The sequence below is a fragment of the Bos grunniens genome, chromosome 11, assembly GCF_055505025.1.
Source record: "Bos grunniens cultivar Pamir isolate PY7600 chromosome 11, Bosgru_T2T1.0, whole genome shotgun sequence".
Lineage (NCBI taxonomy): Eukaryota > Metazoa > Chordata > Mammalia > Artiodactyla > Bovidae > Bos > Bos grunniens.
In genome coordinates, this window is record NC_141175.1 from 97,769,668 (window position 1) to 97,794,601 (window position 24,934).

The 24,934-nt window shown below is 44.7% G+C and overlaps 1 protein-coding gene across 2 annotated transcripts in view; it reads left to right on the top strand.

The window, feature by feature from the left end:
• The window catches only part of HK2 (hexokinase 2), a 69,786-nt gene extending 50,976 nt beyond the window's left edge, over nt 1–18,810 (top strand). For both annotated transcript variants that reach the window (XM_086327756.1, XM_086327757.1), the window contains exons 8-18: nt 361–516; nt 4,063–4,296; nt 5,390–5,694; nt 7,221–7,369; nt 7,627–7,746; nt 10,278–10,373; nt 11,431–11,530; nt 11,629–11,812; nt 13,101–13,256; nt 14,389–14,622; nt 16,598–18,810. In XM_086327756.1, the coding sequence (XP_086183882.1) occupies nt 361–516; nt 4,063–4,296; nt 5,390–5,694; nt 7,221–7,369; nt 7,627–7,746; nt 10,278–10,373; nt 11,431–11,530; nt 11,629–11,812; nt 13,101–13,256; nt 14,389–14,622; nt 16,598–16,742 (1,879 nt within the window). In that variant the 3' untranslated portion in view covers nt 16,743–18,810. The remainder of the gene's footprint in view (nt 1–360; nt 517–4,062; nt 4,297–5,389; nt 5,695–7,220; nt 7,370–7,626; nt 7,747–10,277; nt 10,374–11,430; nt 11,531–11,628; nt 11,813–13,100; nt 13,257–14,388; nt 14,623–16,597) is intronic.
• The last annotated feature ends 6,124 nt before the right edge of the window (nt 18,811–24,934 follow it).

Genomic DNA, 24,934 nt, shown 5'->3' on the forward strand with positions numbered 1-24,934 from the left:
TTTCCTTGCTAGAGAAAAAGTTTATTAAAAATTGCTACCCTACCACATAACCCACTACACCTCAAATTCAAGCTTTGGGGGAGTGTCCCACACTCCCTGGGTGTTTGGTTTGGCTGCTAAAGGACCCTCCTTCTCCATAGTTCGAGGCCCACCTGCCTGCAGAGGCAGCCTAAGCTCCCAGTGCCTCCAACCCCGTTTGTGCCCAGCTGTCACTTCTCTACACATCTCACTCCTGGTCAGTGCCGCACACGTTTGCCTTTGTTCTGCATAGGCGCCGTGCGTGCCTGCTGCTTCTGCAAGGACGGGTCAGGTTTACTGGCAGCAGAGACTTATGTTTTTTTGCTGTATCTCTCTCTGCAGATTTGAAAAGATGATCAGTGGAATGTACATGGGGGAACTGGTGAGGCTTATCCTGGTGAAGATGGCCAAGGAGGAGCTGCTTTTTGGGGGGAAGCTCAGCCCTGAACTTCTTGCCACAGGCCATTTTGAGACCAAAGATGTTTCAGATATTGAAGGGTAAGCTTTGGGTCCTTCTCTGTTTGCTGGGACCTCAGAAGGGTGGACAGATGGCTGGGGAATGAGGAAGAAGCTCAGGCTGTTGACCCTTCAGATGTGGACAGCAGGAAGGTCTCACCCAGTGTGAGGCCTTGGCCTCACGTGGCAGGCCTATGGCTTGATGTCACTTGCCACATATTTTCCACTTGTGTCTGTTTTGAATGTGCTGACTACCAGAGTGACTCATGGTGCTGGGGAGAGCTGGCCCCCATGCAAGGACTTTCACTTTTGTACTCGAGTTCCTGCCTGGCACAGGGATCTCAGCTTTATGCTAGAGGTTCCCTGTGGACCCTTCAATGATTTATTTTCATCTACTTCTCTTTCCTGAAGCCCTGGCATTTCATTCCTTTTGTTGTTTAGTTGCTAAGTGGTGTCTGGCCCTTTGCGATTCCATGGACTGCAGCATGCAGACTTCCCTGTCCTTTACTGTCTCCTGGAGTTTGCTCAAACTCATGTCCAGTGTTCAGTGATGCCATCCAACCATCTCATCGCTGATGCCCCCTTCCTCTCCTGCCCTCAGTCTTTCTCAGAATCAGGGGCTTTTCCAATGAATTGACTCTTCACATCAGGTGGCCAAGGTATTGGAGCTTCAGCTTCAGCATCAGTCCTTCCCAATGAATATTCAGGACTGATTTCCTTTAGGATTGACTGGTTTGATCTCCTTGCAATCCAAGGAACTCTCAAGAGTCTTCTCCAGCACCACAATTTGAAAGCATCAGTTCTTTAGCACTCAGCCTTCTTAACTCTCACATCTGTACATGACTACTGGAAAAACCATAGGTTTGATTATATGGACCTTTGTCTGCAAAGTGATATTTCTGCTTTTAATATGCTGTCTGGGTTTGTCACAGCTTTTCTACCAAGGAGCAAGTGTCTTTTAATTTCATGGCTGCAGTCACCATCTGCAGTGATTTTGGAGCCCGAGAAAATAAAATCTGCCATTGTTTTCATTTCTTTGCCCATCTATTTGCCATGAAATGATGGGACCGGATGTTATGATCTTTGTTTTTTGAACGTTGAGTTTTAAGCCAGCTTTTCCACTCTCCTCTTTCACCTTCATCAAGAGGCTCTTTAGTTCCTCTTTGCTCTCTGCCATTACGATGGGACCATCTGCATATCTGAGGTTATTGACATTTCTCCTGGCAGTCTTGACTCCAGCTTGTGATTTATCCAGCCCAGCATTTCACATAATGTACTCTGCATAGAAGTAAAATAAACAGGGTCACAATATATAGTCTTGACATACTCTTTTCCCAGTTTTGAACCAGTTCATTGTTTTATGTCCAGTTCTAACTGTTGCTTCTTGACCTGCATACAGATTTCTCAGGAGGCAGGTAGGTGGTCTGATATTCCCATCTCTGTAAGAATTTCCACAGTTTGTTGTGATCCACACAAAGGCTTTAGCATAGTCAGTGAAGCAAAAGTACATATTTTTCTGGAATTTCCTTGCATTTTCTATGATTCAACAGATGTTGGCAACTTGATCTCTGATTCCCCTGCCTTTCCTAAATCCAGATTGTACATCTGGAAGTTCTTGGCTCACATACTGTTGAACCTAGTTTGAAGGATTTTGAGCATTATCTTGCTAGCATGTGAAATGAACACAATTGTATGATAGTTTCAACATTCTTTGGCATTTCCCTTCTTTGGGATTGGAATGAAAACTGACCTTTTCCAGTCCTGTAGCCATTGCTGAGTTTTCCAGGTTTGCTGGCATATTGAGCCCAGCACTTTAACAGCATCATCTTTTAGGATTTGAAATAGCTCAGCTGGAATTCCATCACCACCACTAACTTTGTAGTGATGCTTCTTAAGACCTACTTGACTTCACCTCTAGGATGTCTGGCTCTAGGTGAGTTACCACACCACTGTGGTTATCTGGATCATTAAGGCATTTGTACAACTCTTCAGTGAATTCTTGCCATTTTTTAAAAATCTCTGCTGCTTCTTTTAGGTCCTTGCCATCTGTGTCCTTTATTGTGCCCATCTTTGCATGAAATGTTCCCTTGGTATCTCCAGTTTTCTTGAGGAGATCTCTAGCCTTTCCCAGCCTATCGTTTTTCTCTATTTCTTTGCATTAGTCACTTAAGAAGGCTTTCTTCTCTCTCCTTGGTATTCTCTGGAACTTATTTAGTTGGGTGTATCTTTCCCTTTCTCCTTTGTCTTTCACTTCTCAGCTATCTGTAAGACCTCCTCAGACAATCATTACCTACTGGCGATTTTCAGAAAGGGCTTTATCCTGACTCGTGCTTCATAACAGAAAAAGAGGTCCTTGGATGACCCATTAGTTCCAAAAGTTAGAGTTGAGGCCTGCATTTTCACTGAGCAGCGGGAATGGGAGTGAGCATGGCCTGATTTTTGTTTTCCAATCAACGATATCCAAAAAGTTGGACTTGGTTTCCTGTTGTTGTTGTTTTTTTTAACTGCATCTTTATTTATTTATTTATTTGTTTTTGACTGTGCTGTATCTTCATTGCTGTGCAGACTTTCCTCTAGTTTCAGTGAGTAGGGGCGGCTTTTCATTGCTGTGCGTGGGCTTTTCATTGTGGTGGCTTCTCTCGTTGTGGAGCGTGGACTCATTGGCTTCAGTAGCACGCAGGCAAAGTAGTTGTGGTTCCCGGGCTCTAGAGCCCAGGTTCAATAGCAGTGGCACATGGGCTTAGAATCTCTGTGGCATGTGGAATCTACCCAGACCAGGGATCGAACCTGTGTCTCCTGCATTGGCAGGTGGATTCTTTACCACTGAGCCACCTGGGAAGCCCTGGTTTCCTCTTCTTGAGACTTCCACTTGTCACTTGAGGAGGCCTTGTTTCAGGCACCAGATGGTGGAGAGGAGATGATTCTGGTGCTAACAGGAGCAGTGAGACAGTCCAAATGACTTTGTTATTAGTGGGATACTTGAATGAACTGTACCTCCTTGTTAAACTTGGAGGAAATGACAGTGCTCGATATTTGTGGACACTTAGTTCCCCCTAAAAAGAGGGCTAATCTGAAAGCATCAACCCTTGACCAACATCTTTAGATGCAAGTTAAAGCACTGCCAACTGCACTGTGAAATGCAACAGACTGACTGCTTGATAGAGAGAAAGTAGGGTGGGCTCCACAGCTGGGTTCCTGTGGTCAGAGAGAGTTGGTGGCAGGGACAACATTCCCACTATCCTGAGACAAGCAAACTGGTGATACACACACAACTTGGTGTGTAAAGCCCCAGGAGCAGGGCCTTGTCCTCCCATAGTGTGTGCATAAGGAAACTTGGTTGTTCTCACTGGGGAAACAGGGGCACCTGAAGTACTGCGTGTGTTGGGGGTGGCAGGGGGGAAAGAAGACGTCAGCTTGTGCTTTCTTCGCCTCCTTGTTCCATAGATGGGCAGAACAGTGAGGCGGGTGTCTGCCTTCCCTGGGACGTGGCATTTGCCGGGGCTGAGGGCTTTCTCTGTGGGCACACATCTTCCCTCCCACCGGCCACGGTGAGTAGATGCCTGCTCACACGCTGTTTCTGATCCCCAGGGAGAAGGATGGCATCCAGAAGGCCCGTGAGATCCTGGTGCGGCTGGGTCTGGACCCAACACATGAGGACTGTGTGGCCACTCATCGGGTCTGCCAGATCGTGTCCACACGCTCAGCCAGCCTGTGCGCGGCCACGCTGGCAGCCGTGCTGTGGCGCATCAAGGAGAACAAAGGCGTGGACCGACTGCGCTCCACTGTCGGGGTCGACGGCTCAGTCTACAAGAAGCACCCCCAGTGAGTCAGCACACGGGCCCTCTGAGAGGCCTGACTCCGCAGGAACTCAGGGTTGCACTGTGAGGGTGGTGGAGATGGGCCATGGCGTCCAGGTTCTTTGTGGAATGAAAGCTCCCCACTGGGCAAGTGGGAGCTGAAAGTGTACTGACCTCAGCATGGGTGGAGGCTTTCCTCGTAGCTCTCCTGGCTTTTGGGGGCTCTTTTTTTGTACTTTCTTAGTTCCAGTTTCTCTGGCTCACCTAGGTATTGAATTAATCCTGCCCTGCCTTCTATGTTTTGATCCCTTAGTCATAAGTGCTTAAATATTCAAATTTCAGTTGGGACTTGAAAGATATTTTTTTCTGTGGTACCCACTTAGCTCATCATTTTCACCTAATAAGAACACCAGGTCAATGGCCCTGCATTAACTGAAGGGGAATGCGGAGGGTCTCAGCTCTTCCATGTCCTAGGCTCCTGGCCCAGTGCTTCAGAAACTTTAAAGTACACACAGATGACTAGAGGATCTAGTTAAGAGGCAGATTCTGGTTCAGAAGGTCTGGGTTCAGCCTGAGATCCTGTGTCTCTGATAGCACCCAGGGATGCTGCTGGCCCATGGGCCACACTTGGAGTATTAAGGCCTTGGAGATGGTGGCTCCAAGCAGCCACCACACAAATCCTTAGCTGTTCAGACACCTCTGGGGTTCTTGGCAGAAAGCAGCCAAAGAGAGGCCGAAGTCTAGAAGAGCATTTTGACGTTTCTGTTTTTGGGTCTTTCCTAGGGAGCATCTGCTGAATTGATGAAACATGAATAGTAGTTGGTGTCAGAGTCACCTGAGGCTGATAAGTTGGGCAGAGGAGCTGGGGCCTGTGAGAAGGGGGTCTTCTGTGAGTGTGTGCAGGAAATGGTGGTTTCCCAGAAGGGTCCTTTTCTTTTCACAGGGTGGTTGCAGTTAAATATTTTGAGCTTTTATGCAGTGACCCCTAACCTGGGAAAGAGTAGGGAGAGAGTGTTTAGGGTGTCATTTGGGCTGAGGTGGTGAGCTACTGCCCTAAACATTTGTACCACTGACCCTACCTGTGGGCACCCAACTCTTACCCCTCTCTGTGACTGCAGCTTTGCCAAGCGTCTTCACAAGACCGTGCGGCGCCTCGTGCCTGACTGTGACGTCCGCTTCCTCCGCTCTGAGGATGGCAGTGGCAAGGGGGCAGCCATGGTGACGGCAGTGGCCTATCGGCTGGCTGATCAGCACCGAGCCCGCCAGAAGACCCTGGAGTCTCTGAAGCTGAGCCGTGAGCAGCTGCTGGAGGTCAAGAGGAGGATGAAGATAGAAATGGAGCGAGGTCTGAGCAAGGAGACTCACGCCATTGCTCCTGTCAAGATGCTGCCCACCTACGTGTGTGCCACCCCTGATGGCACAGGTATTCAGAAGGGCTGCCACCCAGCTCACCGCAGGGCTCAGTCACTCCAAGAGGACTCCCTTAGCCTTAGCATTAGGTGTTCAGGTCAGATTGTCGAATGTGTTTCTTCAGCTGTAGTACTGGGAAATTCTGGTGTTCAGTGAGCTCAACCAAGGCACTCCTTTGCTAAAACTGAACAGTGATCATAGTAAATACTTGCTTATTATGTAAATGAATGCTTACTATGTGTCAAACGCTTCTCTAAGCATTCCACATGTATTAATTCATTTAATCTTCAACTGTTAACAGACACTAGTAGTTAATTTTGTTTGTTAATAAGCTATTATGTTTTACACAAAACCTAGGCACAGGGAAATTAAGAAACCTGCCCAACTAGACAGAGAATGCAATGGCACCCCACTCCAGTACTCTCGCCTGGAAAATCCCATGGATGGAGGAGCCTGGCAGGCTGCAGTCCATGGGGTCGCTGAGGGTCAGACATGACTGAGCGACTTCACTTTCACTTTTCACTTTCATGAATTGGAGAAGGAAATGGCAACCCACTCCAGTGTTCTTGCCTGGAGAATCCCAGGGATGGGGGAGTCTGGTGGCCTCCCATCTACAGGGTCACGCAGAGTTGGGCACAACTGAAGCGACTTAGCAGCAGCAGCAGCCCAACTAGAAGATGGTAGAGCTGGATTCAAATCTAGGAATTTTGGTTCCAGGGTTAGCTCATATAAGGTCAGGGGTTGGCAAACTAAAATCCATGGTCTAAATCTAGCCCACTGCCTATTTTTACAAATAAAGTTTTATTAGTACACAACCATGCCCATTTGCTTACATATTGTTTATGGCTGCTTTGTGCTACCAGGGACAGTGTATTGTTGCACCCTAGTTCAGCCAGGTCTCGCTCCTCTATAGAGGGGAACGCAGTGCCTCCCTCTTGCAGCTGCCTGAGGGTTGCATGGAAACTGTGATTGAGGCATGCAGTGCATTGTGACTGTCCTACAAAGGAGGGTTTTCTCATTTAGAAAGATTTCCCTTCAGTTTTCTTTAAAGAGTTGGACTCTGTTGTTCCTTCTCTCTTCTCTATTCTGGAACCTTATGTAAGGTGGCCTTTGATTTTGTACAGGTGGCATATTTGGATATTTTGGAGTGTACCATATCACCATTTCTTTCCTGTGTTCTGGAGCTCATTGTAATTCCTGGGATCCTGCAACTTGAATTCATTTGAGAACCACTAAGGAGCCAGGAAATCTCTAATCCCAGGGTTGTTATTTTCTTTATCATTAGGTAGAGCTTACTGTCTATCATGGAGAAGGAAATGGCAACCCACTCCAGTATTCTTGCCTGGGAAATCTCATGGACAGAGGAGCCTGGTGGGCTACAGTTCATGGGGTTGCAAGAATCAGACACAACTTAGTGACTAAACCACTGTCTATTATGCTGAGGTTGTCCAGGGCCTCCTGGGAGAGCTCCTCATTAGGGGAAGGTGACTGTCAGTCTCTTTAGCCCCAGTGAATTATCTTCCTGGGCTTATTTTCCAGAGAAAGGAGACTTCCTGGCCTTGGACCTTGGGGGTACCAATTTCCGGGTCCTGCTGGTGCGTGTGCGGAACGGGAAGCGACGCGGGGTGGAGATGCACAACAAGATCTACTCTATCCCACAGGAGGTCATGCATGGCACAGGGGACGAGGTAAGACAGGGGCTCCTCTGGGAGGGGACTCCGGGAGATACCCGCTTCTCACCCGGGAGGACAGTGCTTTCTCTGCTTTCTCCTGTGGTCCTGGGGAGGAGTAGGTGGGCTAGGGCTCTGGCTGGCCTTTACTTAAGGATGTGCCCGAGCTGGCTTTTCTCTTGGGTAAAGGCCCAGAGCCAGTGTTCTGGCCCTGCTGGGTGCAGCCTGCCCTGGCCCACCCACCACCCCACTCAGAGCCCAACTTCTCCTTACAGCTCTTCGACCACATCGTCCAGTGCATTGCAGACTTCCTGGAGTACATGGGCATGAAGGGTGTGTCCCTGCCTCTAGGTTTCACTTTCTCCTTCCCCTGCCAGCAGAACAGCCTGGACGAGGTAACAGTGCTTTCCTGGAGGGCTCTCCATGGGCTTTACTAACTCTGAACCAGCCAGAGTTTTGAGCAAGGGAGAAAGCTGACCCAAGAGGAAGAAAAGACAGGCATTAGGGATCAGTCATGGGGAAGGGCTTTTTGATGGGAATGAGCAAGTCAGAGCTGGTGAGAGTGAAGTAGGTAACAATCTTTGGGATGACGATGATGATACTGATAATATCAACAACTGACATTTTTTAAAGTATTTTGTGCAAGGTACTCTGCTAGGTTTCCTCATTTAACCCTCACAGCAACCATATAAGGTAGGTGTTTGTGTGCCCATTTTGCAGAAAGGAGAACCAGGTCTACAGAGAGGCCAAGTATCTTGCAGGTCATGTAGCCTGCGAGTGGCTAGGCCGTGATTTCATTCCAGTTTCTGGACACATGAGTCCATGCTGTCAGTTATGCTCAGCTGCGGCCCCTGTTCTGGGCTTGGGACATTTCACTCCATCCCCTGTTTGGATGTCGTGATATTTCCCTATTGTCGCCTTTGATTTTTATTCCCTGCCAACTTGCCTTGGGTGACTGAAGCAGGGGATAAAGATCTGGTGCGTTCGCAGCAGCCCTTATGTCACTCAGCTGAGTTTTGTAAATGCCTCCTAGTCCTCGCTCTGCGAGTTAAATTTACCCCGTGCACTGCTAGCACAGGTCAGGTGTTAGGAAGTCCTGGTAAAAACCCTGCCGAATCCGGTATTTCCCAACATCTGTTAACATTTGTCCAGTGTTAGTCTAGGATTGCTTTTAGTTTTTCCAGCTTCTTTGTCTCAACGTAGTATTTTTTTCATTAATGCATTGGTTTTCAAAGCCTTCTCATTTGCATCAGTTTACCAAAAGTACTTATCAAACATGTATATAAGCATTTATGTGATATTTAATGAAACATTGCTTATTATAACAGTCATTAGAAACAAATTAAGTTATTCAACAGTTGGGAAATAGTTAAGTCATGAGTCATTCACTGCCTCATATTAGTGACTAATTTTTTGGAAGGAATCTCAATGATTTGGGAGAACACTGGTGGTAAGACCAGAAAAATATTTTAAAGAAAAGTATAAACTCTATAATACAGAAATGTACAAAATGTGATTAATAGGAAGATAAAAAAAAATTCCAGTTTATATGCTTCTAGACTTCTAGTGAAATATTTTTAACAGACTTTTCAAGTATACTTTTCAAGTATAGCATGTATATATATGTTTATAGACATATATATTCTTATATATTTATCTGGTGGCCCCAAGACATGTCAACTGTTTCTTTTCATGCCTGAATTGTAAAGTTCCAGGTCATTGTATTTCATTTATGCCATATGTTCTAAGTTTCTGTAAGCATCTGTAAGCATTCAGTCTAGAACTGTGAAAGCTAAGAACAAGAGACATAGAAGCTGGGTTCTATCTGTTGTTCTGTCTATAAATTGGGTTCTGCTCTGCTGAGATCAGTCTGTTGATGAGGAAATCAGCAGGTTCTGAAGCCCAGAGGCCGCAAGATGCCTGGCTTAGCTGGTGGCCATGGGCAGCTCTCCCCAGCTGTTGGGGCCTCTGCATGCCGTATTATTTAACGACCACTTACAGTAATGTTATTTCAACATTCCGAATGGTTGAAAGTACCAAATACAAAATTTCATCAGAGATGTCAAGCTAATTTGTAAACAAGAAAATCAGAGTGGTTTGGATATAGGTGTGTAAACTAGGTCACTACTGAGATTGAACTTTGTTTTTCTGAGTTTCCTGGGATCCAAACACAGTGGGACTCGTGATATTAAACTCCTGGGCCGTGAGAAACCAAGCAAGTCCTGGAAAAACCATGCAGTGGGTAGATAGTAAGCACGTGGCCCTTGTTTGGGTTCCGGCCTCTCAAGAGTGGCGTGGGGGTCCTGGATGCCTATTCCCTGATGGACTGAAGCAGCACAGAGGGAACCAGGGAGCAGTATATGAAACAGCCCCCCATATTCAAAGCCATCATATATCTGCTCCTGAAAGGCCCTGTAACTCAGCAGAGGGTACTTGTTCACTTCGTAGTGGAGTCTGAAAATTCAGAGACACAAACCGACCCCTCTGTGTAATGTTCAGGCAAACTGTTTTTCATGGTGAGGGCAACGAGCGTATAGAGCTTAGCTCCTTGGCAGGGGCAGTTGTGTGGTGCTTATGAGCCCGTGCATTGGAGTTGGTGAGCCTGGGGGTGAGGGCCTCCTCTGTTCCAAGCTGCAGGCCTTGGGCAGTTTACTCCAGGGCCAGAGTTACCTGTAAAATGGGCACGATAATGACAGACATTTCACACAGTTGCTGTGAGGATTAAATGGTGTAACATATGTGTTGTGCTTAGCCCAATACCTTTTGCACAGTAGGCCCTTCTAGTAGGTGAGACAGGTTTAGAATAACTTATGGGTGAGATGATTGGTTTTCAAAGGGCCTCTGATAACCTGTGAGGTTGACAACTAGAGAATGAGCCAAGAGTCCTTCTCTGATATCCACCTCCCTGCCCATGTGTGATTTTTAGAGCATCCTTCTGAAGTGGACTAAAGGCTTCAAGGCGTCTGGCTGCGAGGGTGAGGACGTAGTTATGCTGCTGAAGGAAGCCATCCACCGGCGAGAGGTAGGGGAGGCAGAGCACGAGGCCTGAAGGGGTCTCTGTGTACAAAAGCGGGGGGAACTGTTAAGTGCAGTTGTGCTGGTCACAGGGATAATTATTGTAGTCCTTCAGCAGTTTGTGAGTGTCCATGGTCTGTCAAGCCTTCCTCTAGGCAACTGGGGATTCAGGAATGGCCACAAGCTCTCATTCTATAAACAAACCGTGAGCTAATGTCAGGTACTTTTGTGCTATGAAGGAAATGAAGTTGGGTAAGGACAGGGTGAGTGGGGCTGGGGAAGAGCATTCTTTTAAATAGTATAACCAGGGAAGGTTTCTGAGGAGGTGACATTTGAGCAGAGCAAATAAGCCCTGCTATATAAACTGTCAGTTCAGTTCAGTTCAGTTCAGTCGCTCAGTCGTGTCCGACTCTTTGCGACCCCATGAACAGCAGCACGCCAGGCCTCCCTGTCCATCACCAACTCCCGGAGTTTACCCAAACCCATGTCCATCGACCATCCAGCCATCCCATCCTCTGTCGTCACCTCCTCCTGCCCCAAATCCCACCCAGCATCAGGGTCTTTTCCAATGAGTCAGCTCTTTGCATGAGGTGGCTGAAGTATTGGAGTTTCGGCTTTAGCATCAGTCCTTCCAATGAACACTCAGGACTGATCTCCTTTAGGATTGACTGGTTGGATCTCCTTGCAGTCCAAGGGACTCTCAAGAGTCTTCTCCAACACCACAGTTCAAAAGCATCAATTCCTCAGCACTCAGCTTTCTTTATATAAGCTTTGAAAGTGAAGTCGCTCAGTCGTGTCCAACTCTTTGTGACTCCATGGACTGTAGCCCACCAGGCTCCTCCGTCCATGGGATTCTCCAGGCAAGAATACTGGAGTGGGTTGCCATTTCCTTCTCCAGGGGATCTTCCCAACCCAGGGATCGAACCCAGGTCTCCTGCATTGCAGGCAGGCGCTTTAACCTCTGAGCCACCAATAAGTTTTATACACATCTAAATCTCCCCTACATGTGTCTGAGGGAGAATATTGTAGCTCATTTGGGGATTGGGATCTGCTGTTGTTCTCAGGAGTTTGACCTGGATGTGGTTGCTGTGGTGAACGATACAGTTGGGACTATGATGACCTGTGGCTATGAAGACCCTCACTGTGAAGTCGGCCTCATTGTTGGTGAGGACTTGGACTATCTTTCCCCTGCAGGGTCACAGAGCCTGGGAGGTGGGGGATGGTGCTGAGGGAGGCCCTGACTGACCTCTCTTGATTGGCAGGCACAGGCAGCAATGCCTGCTACATGGAGGAGATGCGGAATGTTGAGCTGGTGGAAGGGGAAGAGGGGCGGATGTGTGTCAACATGGAGTGGGGGGCCTTCGGGGACAACGGATGCCTCGATGACTTGCGCACAGAGTTTGATGCAGCTGTGGATGAACTTTCCCTCAACCCTGGCAGACAGAGGTAGGCGCCCAGCTGCGTGTGGGCTCTGGTATGTTTATCTCAGAACTGAACAGTGATGAGACACCCACAACAGCAAATCCCAGGATGCTCATTCTCTTGAGATGTTAACAGAAGAGATTTCTTTGGAAAGGGCTTCTTCTCAGATACATCTGGGAAGTTCTGGGTTAAGTCCTTTTTGCCCTGTTGAACTGTGATGGTCTCGAAGTCCATTTGGGAAAACAAAATCACAACAGTTATGTTGCAAGGAGAACTGGAGTTGGTCACCCAGGTTTTAGAGGGATGAAAAGATCAAAGGGGGTTGCTGAGTAGCACAGAAGTTAGTATACATGTAGGAAGCAGCTCCTACTGTGAGGACTGGACAGGTGAGAGAAAGTGTTAAAACCTAGGTGTGGGACTTGAGGGAAAACAGACAGTTGAACCACTTGTTGCCATCAGGGTGAAGAAGCATTGCTGGGCCAAGGCAGGTAGGACCAGGAAGCGAATAGGAGCAAGCCTTTCTCCATCCATCCAGTGTATAGCATCCTCTATTGTCATCCTGGACAAGGGGGCAGCCCCAGCATCACCAAGCCCTTGTTGTTGTGGGGTCCCATTAGGAAGAGGTTGAATGTAGTGTTTCCTAATTGGATTAACCAGGGACTGTACTTCTGCGGATTATCCTTTGCAAACATTTGTCTATAGTAGAGGCCACAGGCTAAAGTGCCTCCAGGAACCAGCCAGACAACATTAATGAAAGAAAACAGGCTGGAGTAAGACAAGATTAAATGATGATGGAGTCTTGGTTGAAATCGAGAATGCTGATATTTTTAAAGGCACTAGGCAGAGCCGGAAGACCCTCAAACTATTGAGTAGTCACGTCCAGTTCTCTTGGCCAGTTTAGTTCTCAGCTGGCACTAGTTATTTAAGCAATAAATGATTAGGTTGAAGGGAAAGCATGCTAAATTCTCAGCAACATCAGGGATTAAGATTCAGTATCCTGCTCTTCTGGAAGTGGGGTGGGGTCTGGTGTGAGTTCCTTCTTGAGAAGTCAGGAATAAGCCTTGGAAGGAAAATGAACCCATTAAATGGAGTCAATTCAGGGAATCCCTTAGGCCTCAGGACACATTTTACTGAATGCTATGAGTCAGTACGTGTGGATGCCAGGAATCCTGCCTGAGTGAGTCAGATAGCATTTCCTGTTCCACTAGCGGGAATCTGTATGCTCTCTACCTTCTAATGTAGTGAAGACTGGTCTGTATCAGCACATCCTACACTTCTTTTTTAACCTCCATGAACATTACTTGCATTGCAGGTTTGAGAAAATGATCAGCGGCATGTACTTGGGCGAGATTGTTCGTAACATCCTCATCGATTTCACCAAGCGTGGGCTGCTCTTCCGTGGCCGCATCTCAGAGCGGCTCAAGACAAGGGGAATCTTTGAAACCAAGTTCCTGTCTCAGATCGAGAGGTGAGAATTTAGGGCCTGGAGTAGGATGGGCCATGTGTCCTTTTCATGGACAGACAAGCTGGGATTTTCACAGTTCAGGTACGATCAGGGTGTGGCTTACATAAAGGTCAGTTTAGTAGCTAACGTGTTTGTCTCTATATAGTGCTGTTTTAAAGTACTTTATGAACAATTGGCATTTTAAGGGAAAATATATGATATTCTCGTGAAAAATCATGCTGACCTGGATGAACCTGTGCAAAGCAGTATTGCTGGTTCTACACTAATTTCAAAGGTAGAAAGAAAGATAGCTGCTCACAGAATGTAAATGGGAATGCACAGCAGAAGATAACTCACTGAAGCCCCTGTGCTTGGCAAGAAGGACCTTCGTAACCACTGGCTGCAGTAATAGGCAACCAGGATCAAGTGGCATCCTGTGGTGGCTCATTAAAGCGAGGCCTTCTTCCCCAGTTTAATGGTAGAGAAGAGAAGTCTGCTCTAAATTAGAATGCTGAGTTTCAGAGCCTTCTGGGAATTAATGCTGTCATTAATATTACTCTCAGGCATATTGAAAAACAGGAACTAGACAGCCTACATGAGGGGGCCCTAAGTTATCTGCACCAGTAAACAGAATACTGTTCCAGTTTACATGTCTATTTTCTTCTTCTATATATAGAGCACAGGTAGATTCAGACCACTCAGAGTCGGGGAGGAGAAGTAGAAGAGGCATCTAATGTTGTTGTTGAGGCTCGTCCTGCTGGGCTGTGGACAATGAGAGATTGGACAGGAAAGGGCTTTGCAACTGAAAACTGTCATATATTAGCATCATCACTGTCTTTGCTATTTCCAAATAAGTGGAATCATGGCCAGTCCTTTTGAGTATCAGTTTTGTAGCAGCAGATACACTTGCCTAGATAAAGTGGCATGGGGAGCTGTTTCTTTGTGTTCCTGTCCATGTGGGCCGGTGTGATAAGCACTAGTTCCTGAATTGAGTTTAAAAATGGAACCACCTCTCACGGATGGTAGCTTTTACCCCCAGCCCTTGGAAGTCCAGGTCCCCCAGAACTGCTTCTGATGAAGGAGCCAGGCTCTGGAGTGGCAAGCCATCAGGCCCTCTGGGACGTCACTGACCACTGGCTGTCTCCTCTTGCCCCAGTGACTGCCTGGCCCTGCTGCAGGTCCGTGCCATCCTCCACCACTTAGGGCTCGAGAGCACGTGTGATGACAGCATCATCGTCAAGGAGGTGTGCACCGTGGTGGCTCGACGGGCAGCCCAGCTCTGTGGTGCAGGCATGGCCGCTGTAGTAGACAAAATACGAGAAAACCGTGGGCTGGACACCCTCAAAGTGACCGTGGGTGTGGACGGGACCCTCTACAAGCTACATCCTCAGTGAGTGCCCAATCGCCACTCTTCCTGCCCACCTTTCTCCCCACATCTCTTCATTCTTTGCCTGCTTTCCTTTCTCTTTATTTTATGGCAAATTTTCAGACATTCCAAAGAGTATATATAGTGCATATATTATAGTTTAAAGATTAATAACTAGAAGTAGGTCTGTGTTTTACCATCCAGCTTGGAAGCCCCCTGGGAGCTCCTCCCAGTTGCACCCTTCATTTTCCCCACCATAAGTGCTGAGGTGATTAAGTTTGTCACTTTTTTCCTCCCATATTTTATATATGCATCTATAGTGTTTATTTTTACTTAATTTTTTTTGGCTGCACTGAGCAGCATATGGGATCTTAGTTCCTGGACCAGGGATCGAACCTGAGCCCCCTGCATTGGAAGCACAGTCTTAGCCACAGGACCACCAGGGAAGTCCCAGCTTTACTCAATGTTGAATTTACCATAAGGGGAATCCCATGGCATCTTTTCTTTTGTGACTGGTTTTTCTCACACTGCATGTATGGTTTTTAGATGCCTCAACACTGAAGTCTGCAATCATAGTTCATTAATTTTCAGGGCTGTAACCTTTGAGTGACTAAGCTATAATTTATCCTAATGATGAGTATTTGGGTTATTTCTAGATTTTGACTATTTCAAACAGTGCTTCTGCCAATGTTCTCGTATGCGGGAAATCTGGAGCATTTTTTCCCATCGTCTAGGGTAGGAGTTGGCAGCTTATAGCCACAACTTTTTGTAAATAAACTTTTATTGAAACACAGCCATGCCCACTTGTTTATGTGTTGTCTATGGCTGCTTTTGGCTATTAACAGCAGACTATATGACCACAAAGCTCAAAGTATCAATTGTCTAGCCCTCTATAGAAGCAGTTTGCCACCCTCATCAAATTCAGTATGGAAATACTGAAGTCCTTTTTCTTTTTACTCTTTCTTCTGTCTTTGTCCATCTCTTCCCCTTTTGTCCTCTCATCACTATTTCTCTTTTCCTTTCTTCTCTCACTTGCATATATTTTGAATAAATTGTTTTAAAATCAGGATATACCTCAGTTCCTTTCCCGTAGAAGCTCTTCAACTAAAACTTAAAAGAACAGAGCTGTGCCCCTTGCTCAGCGGAAGGTAGGATGGAGAGACTCATTGATTGACTTGTCATCTGTGTCACCATGATTGTTTCAAGAAGTTGAGAAGCTTGCCCAGAGTCTACAGTTCGTGCAAAGAGTGGACCCTGAGAAGCTCTAAATTTCTCTTATTGATGTTCAGTGTCATTGTGAAAACAGGAACCTCAGTCTCAAGTGAGGGTTGGAAGTGGGACAGAAGTCCAGCCACTAGCACTGGGGCTTGATGTTAGGACCTCCATTCTCAGCTGCCAGTGGGGAGGAGCAACCTGACCCTGCTCTAGTGGGTAGATAATGGCAAAGGGTCTCTTCCTCTAGTCCCATGTCAGGAAGAATCTTTGATTCTTGTCATCTCCCAACAACACACTCCTAAGTCTGCTCCTTTTGCCTTTAATGAAATTTGGGGTGAGACATGACTCTGGTATGAGTTAATATCTCTGGAAAGTGTAATATCACATGTATGGGACTTGGTCCTCCCCTCTAGAGCTGATGAACAGGCACTTCTGCAAGCCATGCATAAATGACTGCTCTTTTAAGAACACAGCTGGCCATAATCTCAGGCTTTTGTCCTAGAGTTGAATCTTAGCTTCTCACTTAGCTTCTCTTGCCCACTGTGACATAGAACTTGGGCATGTTGCTAGTCTCTCCAAACCTCAGTTTTCTGAAACACAATACATAGTGTTTAATACTATGGTATTTAATACTATGGTATTAAACTAGGATGGTAGCTATCATCCTCTTCTCCATCTCAATTATTCCTAGGTTTCCAGCATCACTTCTTAGGGCACTATCTTTCAGGACACAAATCTATCGTGACTAAGATATTTTATTCTGTCTTCCTCCCAACTTTTTCAGCTTTGCCAAAGTCATGCATGAGACGGTGAAGGACTTGGCTCCAAAATGTGATGTATCCTTCCTGGAGTCAGAAGATGGCAGTGGGAAGGGGGCAGCTCTCATCACTGCTGTGGCCTGCCGCATCCGAGAGGCTGGACAACGGTAGAGCCCCTGCAATTGGAAGGACTTTCTCTCGTTTTCCTTCTTTCCTGCTTTAAATTATAAGATGCCATTCCCCTTGTGTCAGAAACAGACCCCTAGGCTTTTCCTTGGCAGAGAGGACCTCATTGGACTAGGTTTTGTCTCTGTCTACTCAATGTAGAGTTTGGTTCCCAAGCCTTGGCTCTCCTGAGATAAATACAATTTGTTCACACTTTTCACAACCATTACCATTGATTTTCTTAAAACTCGAAAAAAGGATTTAATCTTTAGTAATCCCCCTGGCCAAATTCCATGCCCCTGTATAATCCTACAGGATGGGGACAATAATAAAAAATATGTTTGCTTCACCTTGAAGCCTGACCATGACATTTCTATGTGGAAAGCATCCCCCAGCTTCAAGGTTGGTGCTATTTCTCCTCTCAGAGAGCTGAGAGGTCTCCACTGACTTGAGCCTGATCCTCCCACAGGCAGGGAGGAGGGGCGGCAATGGAGGGGAAGTCCATGGATAGCCATCTGGCAGCCCCTCTTCAACCTCATCTATAAGCATTTGCCTAGTGGGTTCCAGTGGATGCCGTTCCTGGAATCAAAGCATCCTGAGTCTGATCAAGCTAAACCAAAGCCTAGAGTCCTGGGAGTAGGTTCACAGGTCATCAGTAAGCAGTGGACCTTTGGGGGCGGGAAGACTTTTTGGTCTGTTTTAAAATTTTTTCCTGCAGAAGTGGAAACACTGTATTTTCATTTTAATTTATATTTGAAATGTATTTAGTTCATGAAGTGCATCTGCTCCTTCATCTTGACACTGTATGATCCTTTATATGTAATGTATTTATATGTTCATTTGTTATGTCTATAAATACACAGGGTCTCAATAGATCAATGTAGTTAAAAGGATGGAAGATGAAGATATGCTGATCGGTTACTAGAAATACCTCATTCATATGCAGAAAGAGAAGGAAAACATCATTAAAGTGAGCGAACAGTCAAGCAGCTCCTCCTTTCCCTGCAGACTCAGAAACTTGGAAGGTGTCTGGGGATAGCGTGAAGGGGGTTGTGACTGTGGACTGAAGAAACCACACCAACTGATTGCTCCGTCTAGAAACTTTTCTGGCCCAATATTACATGAGATGTTAACAAAGGAAACAGGAATCATTCACTGCTTAGCAATCTTCTGTCTTAGGGCAGTTAGTAGTATTTTAAACCTCTCTAACAAGATAAAGGAAGTCACCAAAAATATTTGCAAAATGGTCTAATTGTTGATAGCAAACCAAAACCAAACTGTTAATCAAACATAACAAAACTTCAGGGACAACATGTTTGGTGGATTTGTACCCTTCTAGCAAATTTCACCTTGGGTTTGTTTTGTAAATGTTCTATAAGAGGTATTGTCCACAGACTTCTAGGCTAAGCTGTTTTTAAGAAGTATTTATTTCAAACTGCTTGGGTAGAGAGGGAAAGGGACCTAAAACCTTCCTTACCCTACTTTTTATAGTGCAGTTAATCCTGAATCTGAGAGCCCACTTCTGCCCTAAAATATTAAATCATTTTAATATTTTTATTTAACCCATATACTTCATAATAAAGAGGGGAAGGCCTTTTAACAATGTTGAGTAGGATACAAGGATCAAAACAAAAATAGAACGACACAACTCAAAGCACCCAAATTTTGCACATTTATCAAACTTGTAGTGAGAACAGTGTCTAGATTTGTGTATCACTAAGGGATGCCCAAGAAATAGAAGTGAACTTTAACTTTTAAACTTGAAAGATTAGGCACCATCTATGAAATTGCACATTTTTAAAAGGTAGAGCTGTGTGTGTGGCTTCTAAAACGGAACGGTGGAAAATGTGTTTTGAATGGTTGTGTTCCCAGTTAGGTGATAGTTCCTTGCTGACGCTGCTTTGCCTGTGTAAGTATATTGACTCAATCTATGACTGCGATGTACTCAGTAGCAGATCATCTCAAACCCTTGAGCACTCAGTCTAGTGAAGATGTTGTCATGTACAATAAAGAACTAGTTGGATTAACTGTGTGATGTTAACTATTATTAATAAATTTTAACATTTTTCAAATATTTCACGTGTGATTCATGAGACTTTTCAAGAGTGCAGTCATCTTTCAAGCATATTAGTATTTCCTAACCTATCTGAGGGGCTTCCCTAGTGGCTCAGAGGGTAAAGCATCTGTCTGCAATGCAGGAGACCCGGGTTCGATCCCTGGGTTGGGAAGATCCCCTGGAGAAGGAAATGGCAGCCCACTCCAGTATTCTCGCCTGGAAAATCCCATGGACCGCAGAGCCTGGTAGCTACAGTAATTGCTGAGGGTTTTGGTTTTGACTACACGTGCTTGACAGGCATGTGGCCAACACTTGGCCTTGACGCCAGATATTTCTCACTCCGGAAACACAGTGCCAATGGAATGGGAAGCTAGATGATTTTTCCTAGGCTGTGTTTGAGCCCCTGGATTTCAAGCACCACTGAAACCATGGCTGGTGCAGCAGTCTGCTGTTTTAAAGCAGTTTGGCTGAGATGAGGCAGAACCCTCAGGGACTCTGGCTAGACTCTATAGGTATATATGATTCACATTCAAGATATAAAGCCCTTACTTATATGAACTCTAAAAAGAACTTGCCTCTATCCTCTCCTTACCATCTTTTAAAACCCTTTCCTTAATAAGCAAAATACAAACCTGGTAAATAAACTTCTTTCAATTTCTTAAATTTCTTACAAGTTCTTAGTGATACCCACTGATGATATTGACATGGCCCTGCTTGACAATAGCTGAAGAAGGAGCAGATAAAGGCTGACAGAATGATAGAGATAGGCAGAACACAAAATTCAAACTTGCTAGTGGTGAAGGAAAGGAAAATTAAAGTAGATGCTATTTTTCTGACTTCAAATTGATGAGCTTATAGGAGCATACTTATATACTATTGAAAGAAGTACAAAGTGCAGTCATTTAGGAGAGGAATAGGCAATGTCCATTAAAAAAACAATGTTCTGTACAGTTTTCTAGAAATTTGTGAGAGGAAATAGACATAGTTGGAGACCGAGATTTATCTTTAAGGGTATTTGTGATTGCATGACTTAAAATAACAAAATAGGGGTCTGCCTAACTTGTACCAGGATCTGGTCAGGAAGACAATCTACTACAGTTAATTCAAACAGATTTTAACACAGGGACTTGGTTACAGAGGTAATAGTAGAGCTGAGAAGTTCCACAGTGTAGAGGAGCAACCCAGAGATTAGCAACATCAAACAACTCCACTTCTATCCTAATGGCTGGGTCAGAAGCTAGAACCATAGAGCTGGGGTGGAAGGTGGTTAGAAACACCTGACTTCTTTCTAATTTTATGCAGTGTCTCCCACTGACCCTACTTGTGAGGCAAATAGATTCAGGAGATTAGATCTGATAGAGTGTCTGAAGATCTATGGACGCAGGTTCATAACATGGCACGGGAGGCAGTGATCAAAACGTCCCCAAGAAAAAGAAGTACAAAAAGGCAAAGTGGTTGTCTGAGGAGGCCTCACAATTAGGGGAGAGAAGAAGAGAAGTGAATGGCAAAGGAGAAAAGGAAAGATAGACCCATCTGAATTCAGAGTTCCAAAGAATAGCAAGGAGAGATAAGAAAGCCTTCTTAAGTGAGCAATGCAAAGAAATAGAGGAAAATAATAGAATGGAAAGACTAGAGAGCTCTTCAAGAAAGTTAGAGATACCAAGGGAACATTTCATGCAAAAATGGGTACAATAAACGGCAGAAACAGTATGGACCTAACAGAAGCAGAAAATATTAAGAGGTGGCAAGAATACACAGAAGAACTGTACAAAAAAGATCTTCATGACCCAGATAATCACAATGGTGTGATCCCTCACCTAGAGCCAGATATCCTGGAAGGTGAAGTCAAGTGGGCCTTAGGAAGCATTACTATGAACAAAGCTAGTGGAGGTGATGGAATGCCAGTTGAGCTATTTCAAATCCTAAAAGATGATGCTGTTTAAGTGCTTCTCTAAATATGCCAGCAAATTTAGAAAACTCAGCAGTGGCCACAGGACTGGAAAAGTTCAGTTTTCATTCCAATCCCAAAGAAAGGCAATGCCAAAGAATGTTCAAACTACCACACAGTTGCACTCATTTCACATAACTAACATGCTCAAAATTCTCCAAGCTAGGCTTCAACAGTACATGAACTGAGAACTTCCAGATGGACAAGCTGGATTTAGAAAGGGTAGAGGAATCAGAGATCAAATTGCCAACATCCATTTGATCATAGAAAAAGCAAGAGAATTCCAGGAAAACATTTACTTCTGCTTCACTGACTATACTAAAGCCTTTGACTGGATTACAACAAACTGGAAAATTCTTCAAGAGATGGGAATACCAGACCATCTTACCTGCCTCCTGAGAAACCTGTATGCAGGTCAAGAAGCAACAGTTAGAACCAGACATGGAACAATGGACCTGTTCAAAATTAGGAAAGAAGTACTTCAAAGCTGTGTATATTGTTACCCTGTTTGTTTAACTAATATGCAGAGTACATCATGTGAAACGCCGGGCTGGATACAGCGTAAGCTGGAATCAAGATTGCCAGGAGAAATATCAATAACCTTAGATATGCAGATGACACCATACTTATGGCAGAAAGCAAAGAGGAACTGAGCCTCTTGATTAAAATGAAAGAGGAGAGTGAAAAAGTTGGCTTAAAGCTCAACATTCAAAAACTAAGGTCATGGCATGTGGTTCCATCACTTCATGTCAAATAGATGGGGAAACAATGGAAACAGTAACAGACTTTATTTTCTTGGGCTCCAAAATCAGTGCAGATGGTGACTACAGCCATCAAATTAAAAGATGCTTGCTCCTTGGAAGAAAAGCTATGGCCAACCTAGACAGCATAGTAAAAGGCAGAGATATCACTTTGCCGAAAAAGGTCCGTCTAGTCAAAGCTATGGTTTTTCTAGTAGTCATTATGGATGTGAGAGTTGGACCATAAAGAAAGCTGAGCACTGAAGAATTGATGCTTTTGAACTGTGGTGTTGGAAAAGACTCCTGAGACTCCTTTGGACTGAAAGGAGATCAAACCAGTCAATCCTAAAGGAAATCAGTCCTGAATATTCATTGAAGGACTGATGCTGAAAATGAAGCTCCAGTACTTTGGCCACCTGATGCAAAGAACTGACTCATTAGAAAAGACCCTGATGCTGGGAAAGATTGAAGGCAGAAAGAGAAGGGGGCAATAGAAGATGAGATGGTTCGATGGCATCACCGACTCGATGGACATGAGTTTGAGCAAGCTCCGGGAGTTGGTGATGGACAGGGAAGTCTGATGTGCTGCAGTCCATGGGGTTACAAAGAGCTGGACATGACTGAGTGACTGAACTGAACTGAACTGAAGATGCTCAGAAGAAAGTTATCTCAGGTTTCTGCACTCAGAGACCCTGTAAGCCTCTGGGCCACCCATACTGACAGATTTCCCTCAGGCTGCTCCCTATACAACTCCCACCTCCTCCGTAGGGCTCCTCACCACTGGGGAAATCGGTTTCCTTCAAACAAAGGACAGTGCACCCAGGTTGTGTCTGGCTTGGAAGTAGCTTTTCCAGCCTCTGCCAGCTTGTCTTACCTCTCTCTTGCTTGTTTGTTGCTGCATTTTCTTCGGTTTGGGCATGAGGGGCAGAAGGTTAGATTACTTAAATGCCCACCGCCCCCATCCCCCAACCCCCATCATTCAAGACATTTTCTAGTCTTTGCAAGGACCTTTCTTGCTTTTTAATTTTCTTATTACCTTTTATCCTTTTGCCTATTTTTCTCTCACAAGTGGCAATCATGTTATTGTATTGATGTGCAACTTGTGTGTCTCGTGTGCGTGATTTTTAATTTACAAAATGCTGTTGGCTAAAAAAATCACTTTTTGCCTTAAAAAAGAAAAAACTTGTGGATGCTTCTATTGTGCGCATTTTAAGTCATTACTTCCAGTTACTGCATAAAAATCCTATTGTGTGCTTTCCCACCCGTGCTTCCAGTAATAGACTTGTGGATTGACTCAGCCCAGCTACACAAACATCACTGCAACAAGCAGCTTTGCACATTAATTATCTTCGTAATTATTTCTCTGGGCATGTACCCACCCAGGAGCAGGAGAGCTGGATCATACGTTGTGCATTTGCTTAATTTGATCCTGTCTTGCGAAATTACTCTCCTAAAAGGCTACCCCCGGCCACTAATAACCCTAGTGGCAACTTATCTTGTGCTCTACATTTTATTAACGTGCTTAGTATAAAGTGAGATAATATGATTGTTTTAATTTACATTTCCCCACTATGACTTTCACCATCTCTTTTTATGTTTCCTTCAGTTAACTGCCTGGTCATTTTCTTTGCTGATTTTTCAACCAGGGTTCTTTCTTTTCTTTTGCTGATTTGCTGGAGTCTCTTACTTAATCTAGATTATCAGTCCCTTGTTGGCTTCAGGTATTGAATGTAACTTCTCCCAATCTATTAATTTTGTCCACTGTATTCTTTGTTGACTAGGAATCCCTTCTTTTGGAAAAACCAAACCCATCAATTCTTTTTTGCTTTATGGTTTGTAACTTTGACCTTTCTCACCCTTATCCCATTAATATTGTCTTCTATTAAAGTTATTAATAGTTTTACTTTTTTTAAGGGTTATTGTAAAACCTGATATTACATCTTTCTATGTAATATCAGGTAAAGTACAGTGCTTTTTTTCCTTTGTGTCCTTAGTAAGCCTGCTCTTTCTCACTGATCCATAACTCTTCTTCTGAATATATTAAGTTCCTGAGGGTTTGTTTCTGAGGACTCCTTTCTGCCCCATTGATTTGTTTTGTTTGTCCTTGAACCACTAACAGACATTTTCTATTACCAGGACTTGCTAGAGTGCTTTATCTAGCAAGGCAAATCTTTCTTCTTTTCTTTTCCAAATTTGTGCTACTCATAGTCCTTTATTCCTCCATACAAATTTTAGAGTAAATTTATCAAATCCCTGAAAAAAAAACAGCTTAAATTTTGTTTAGAGGTGCAATGAAATTACTGATTTGAGGGATAGAATTGACCTTTTGAATGTTTATAAGAACATAGAATGTCTCTCTGTGCATTATAATCTTTTCTCCTTTTCTCAGAGTTTCAAAATTTTCTCTTATAAAGGCTTTATGAATTTTGTTGATACCTAAGCCTTTGACTGACATAATAAACTGTGGAAAATTCTGAAAGAGATGGGAATACCAGACCACCTGACCTGCCTCTTGAGAAATCTGTATGCAGGTCAGGAAGCAACAGTTAGAACTGGACATGGAACAACAGACTGGTTCCAAATAGGAAAAGGAGTACATCAAGGCTGTATATTGTCACCCTGCTTATTTAATTTGTATGCAGAATACATCATGAGAAATGCTGGGCTGGAGGAAGCACAAGCTGGAATCAAGATTGCTGGGAGAAATATCAATAACCTCAGATATTCGGATGACACCACCTTTATGGCAGAAAGTGAAGAGGAACTAAAGAACTTCTTGATAAAAGTGAAGGTGGAGAGTGAAAAAGTTGGCTTAAAGCTCAACATTCAGAAAACAAAGATCATCGCATCTGGTCCCATCACTTCATGTCAAATAGATGGGGAAACAGTGGCTGGCTTTGTTTTTTTGGGCTCCAAGGTCACTGCAGATGGTGACTGCAGCCATGAAATTAAAAGACGCTTGCTCCTTGAAAGGAAAGTTGTAATCAACCTAGACAACATATTGAAAAGCAGAGACATTACTTTGCCAACAAAGGTCTGTATAGTCAGGGCTATGGTTTTTCTAGTAGTCATGTATGGATGTAAGAGTTGGACTGTGAAGAAAGCTGAGCACTGGAGAATTGATGCTTTTGAACTGTGGTGTTGGAGAAGACTCTTGAGAGTCCCTTGGACTGCAAGGAGATCCAACCAGTCCATCCTAAAGGAGATCAGTCCTGAGTGTTCATTGGAAGGACTGATGCTGAAGCTGAAACTCCAATACTCTGGCCACCTGATGTGAAGAGCTGACTCATTTGAAAAGACCTTGATGCTGGGAAAGATTGAGGGCGGGAGAATAAGTGAACGACAGAGGATGAGATGGTTGGATGGCATCACTGACTCAATGGACATGAGTTTGGGTGGACTCTGGGAGATGGTGATGGACAGGGAGGCCTGGCGTGCTGTGGACCATGGGGTC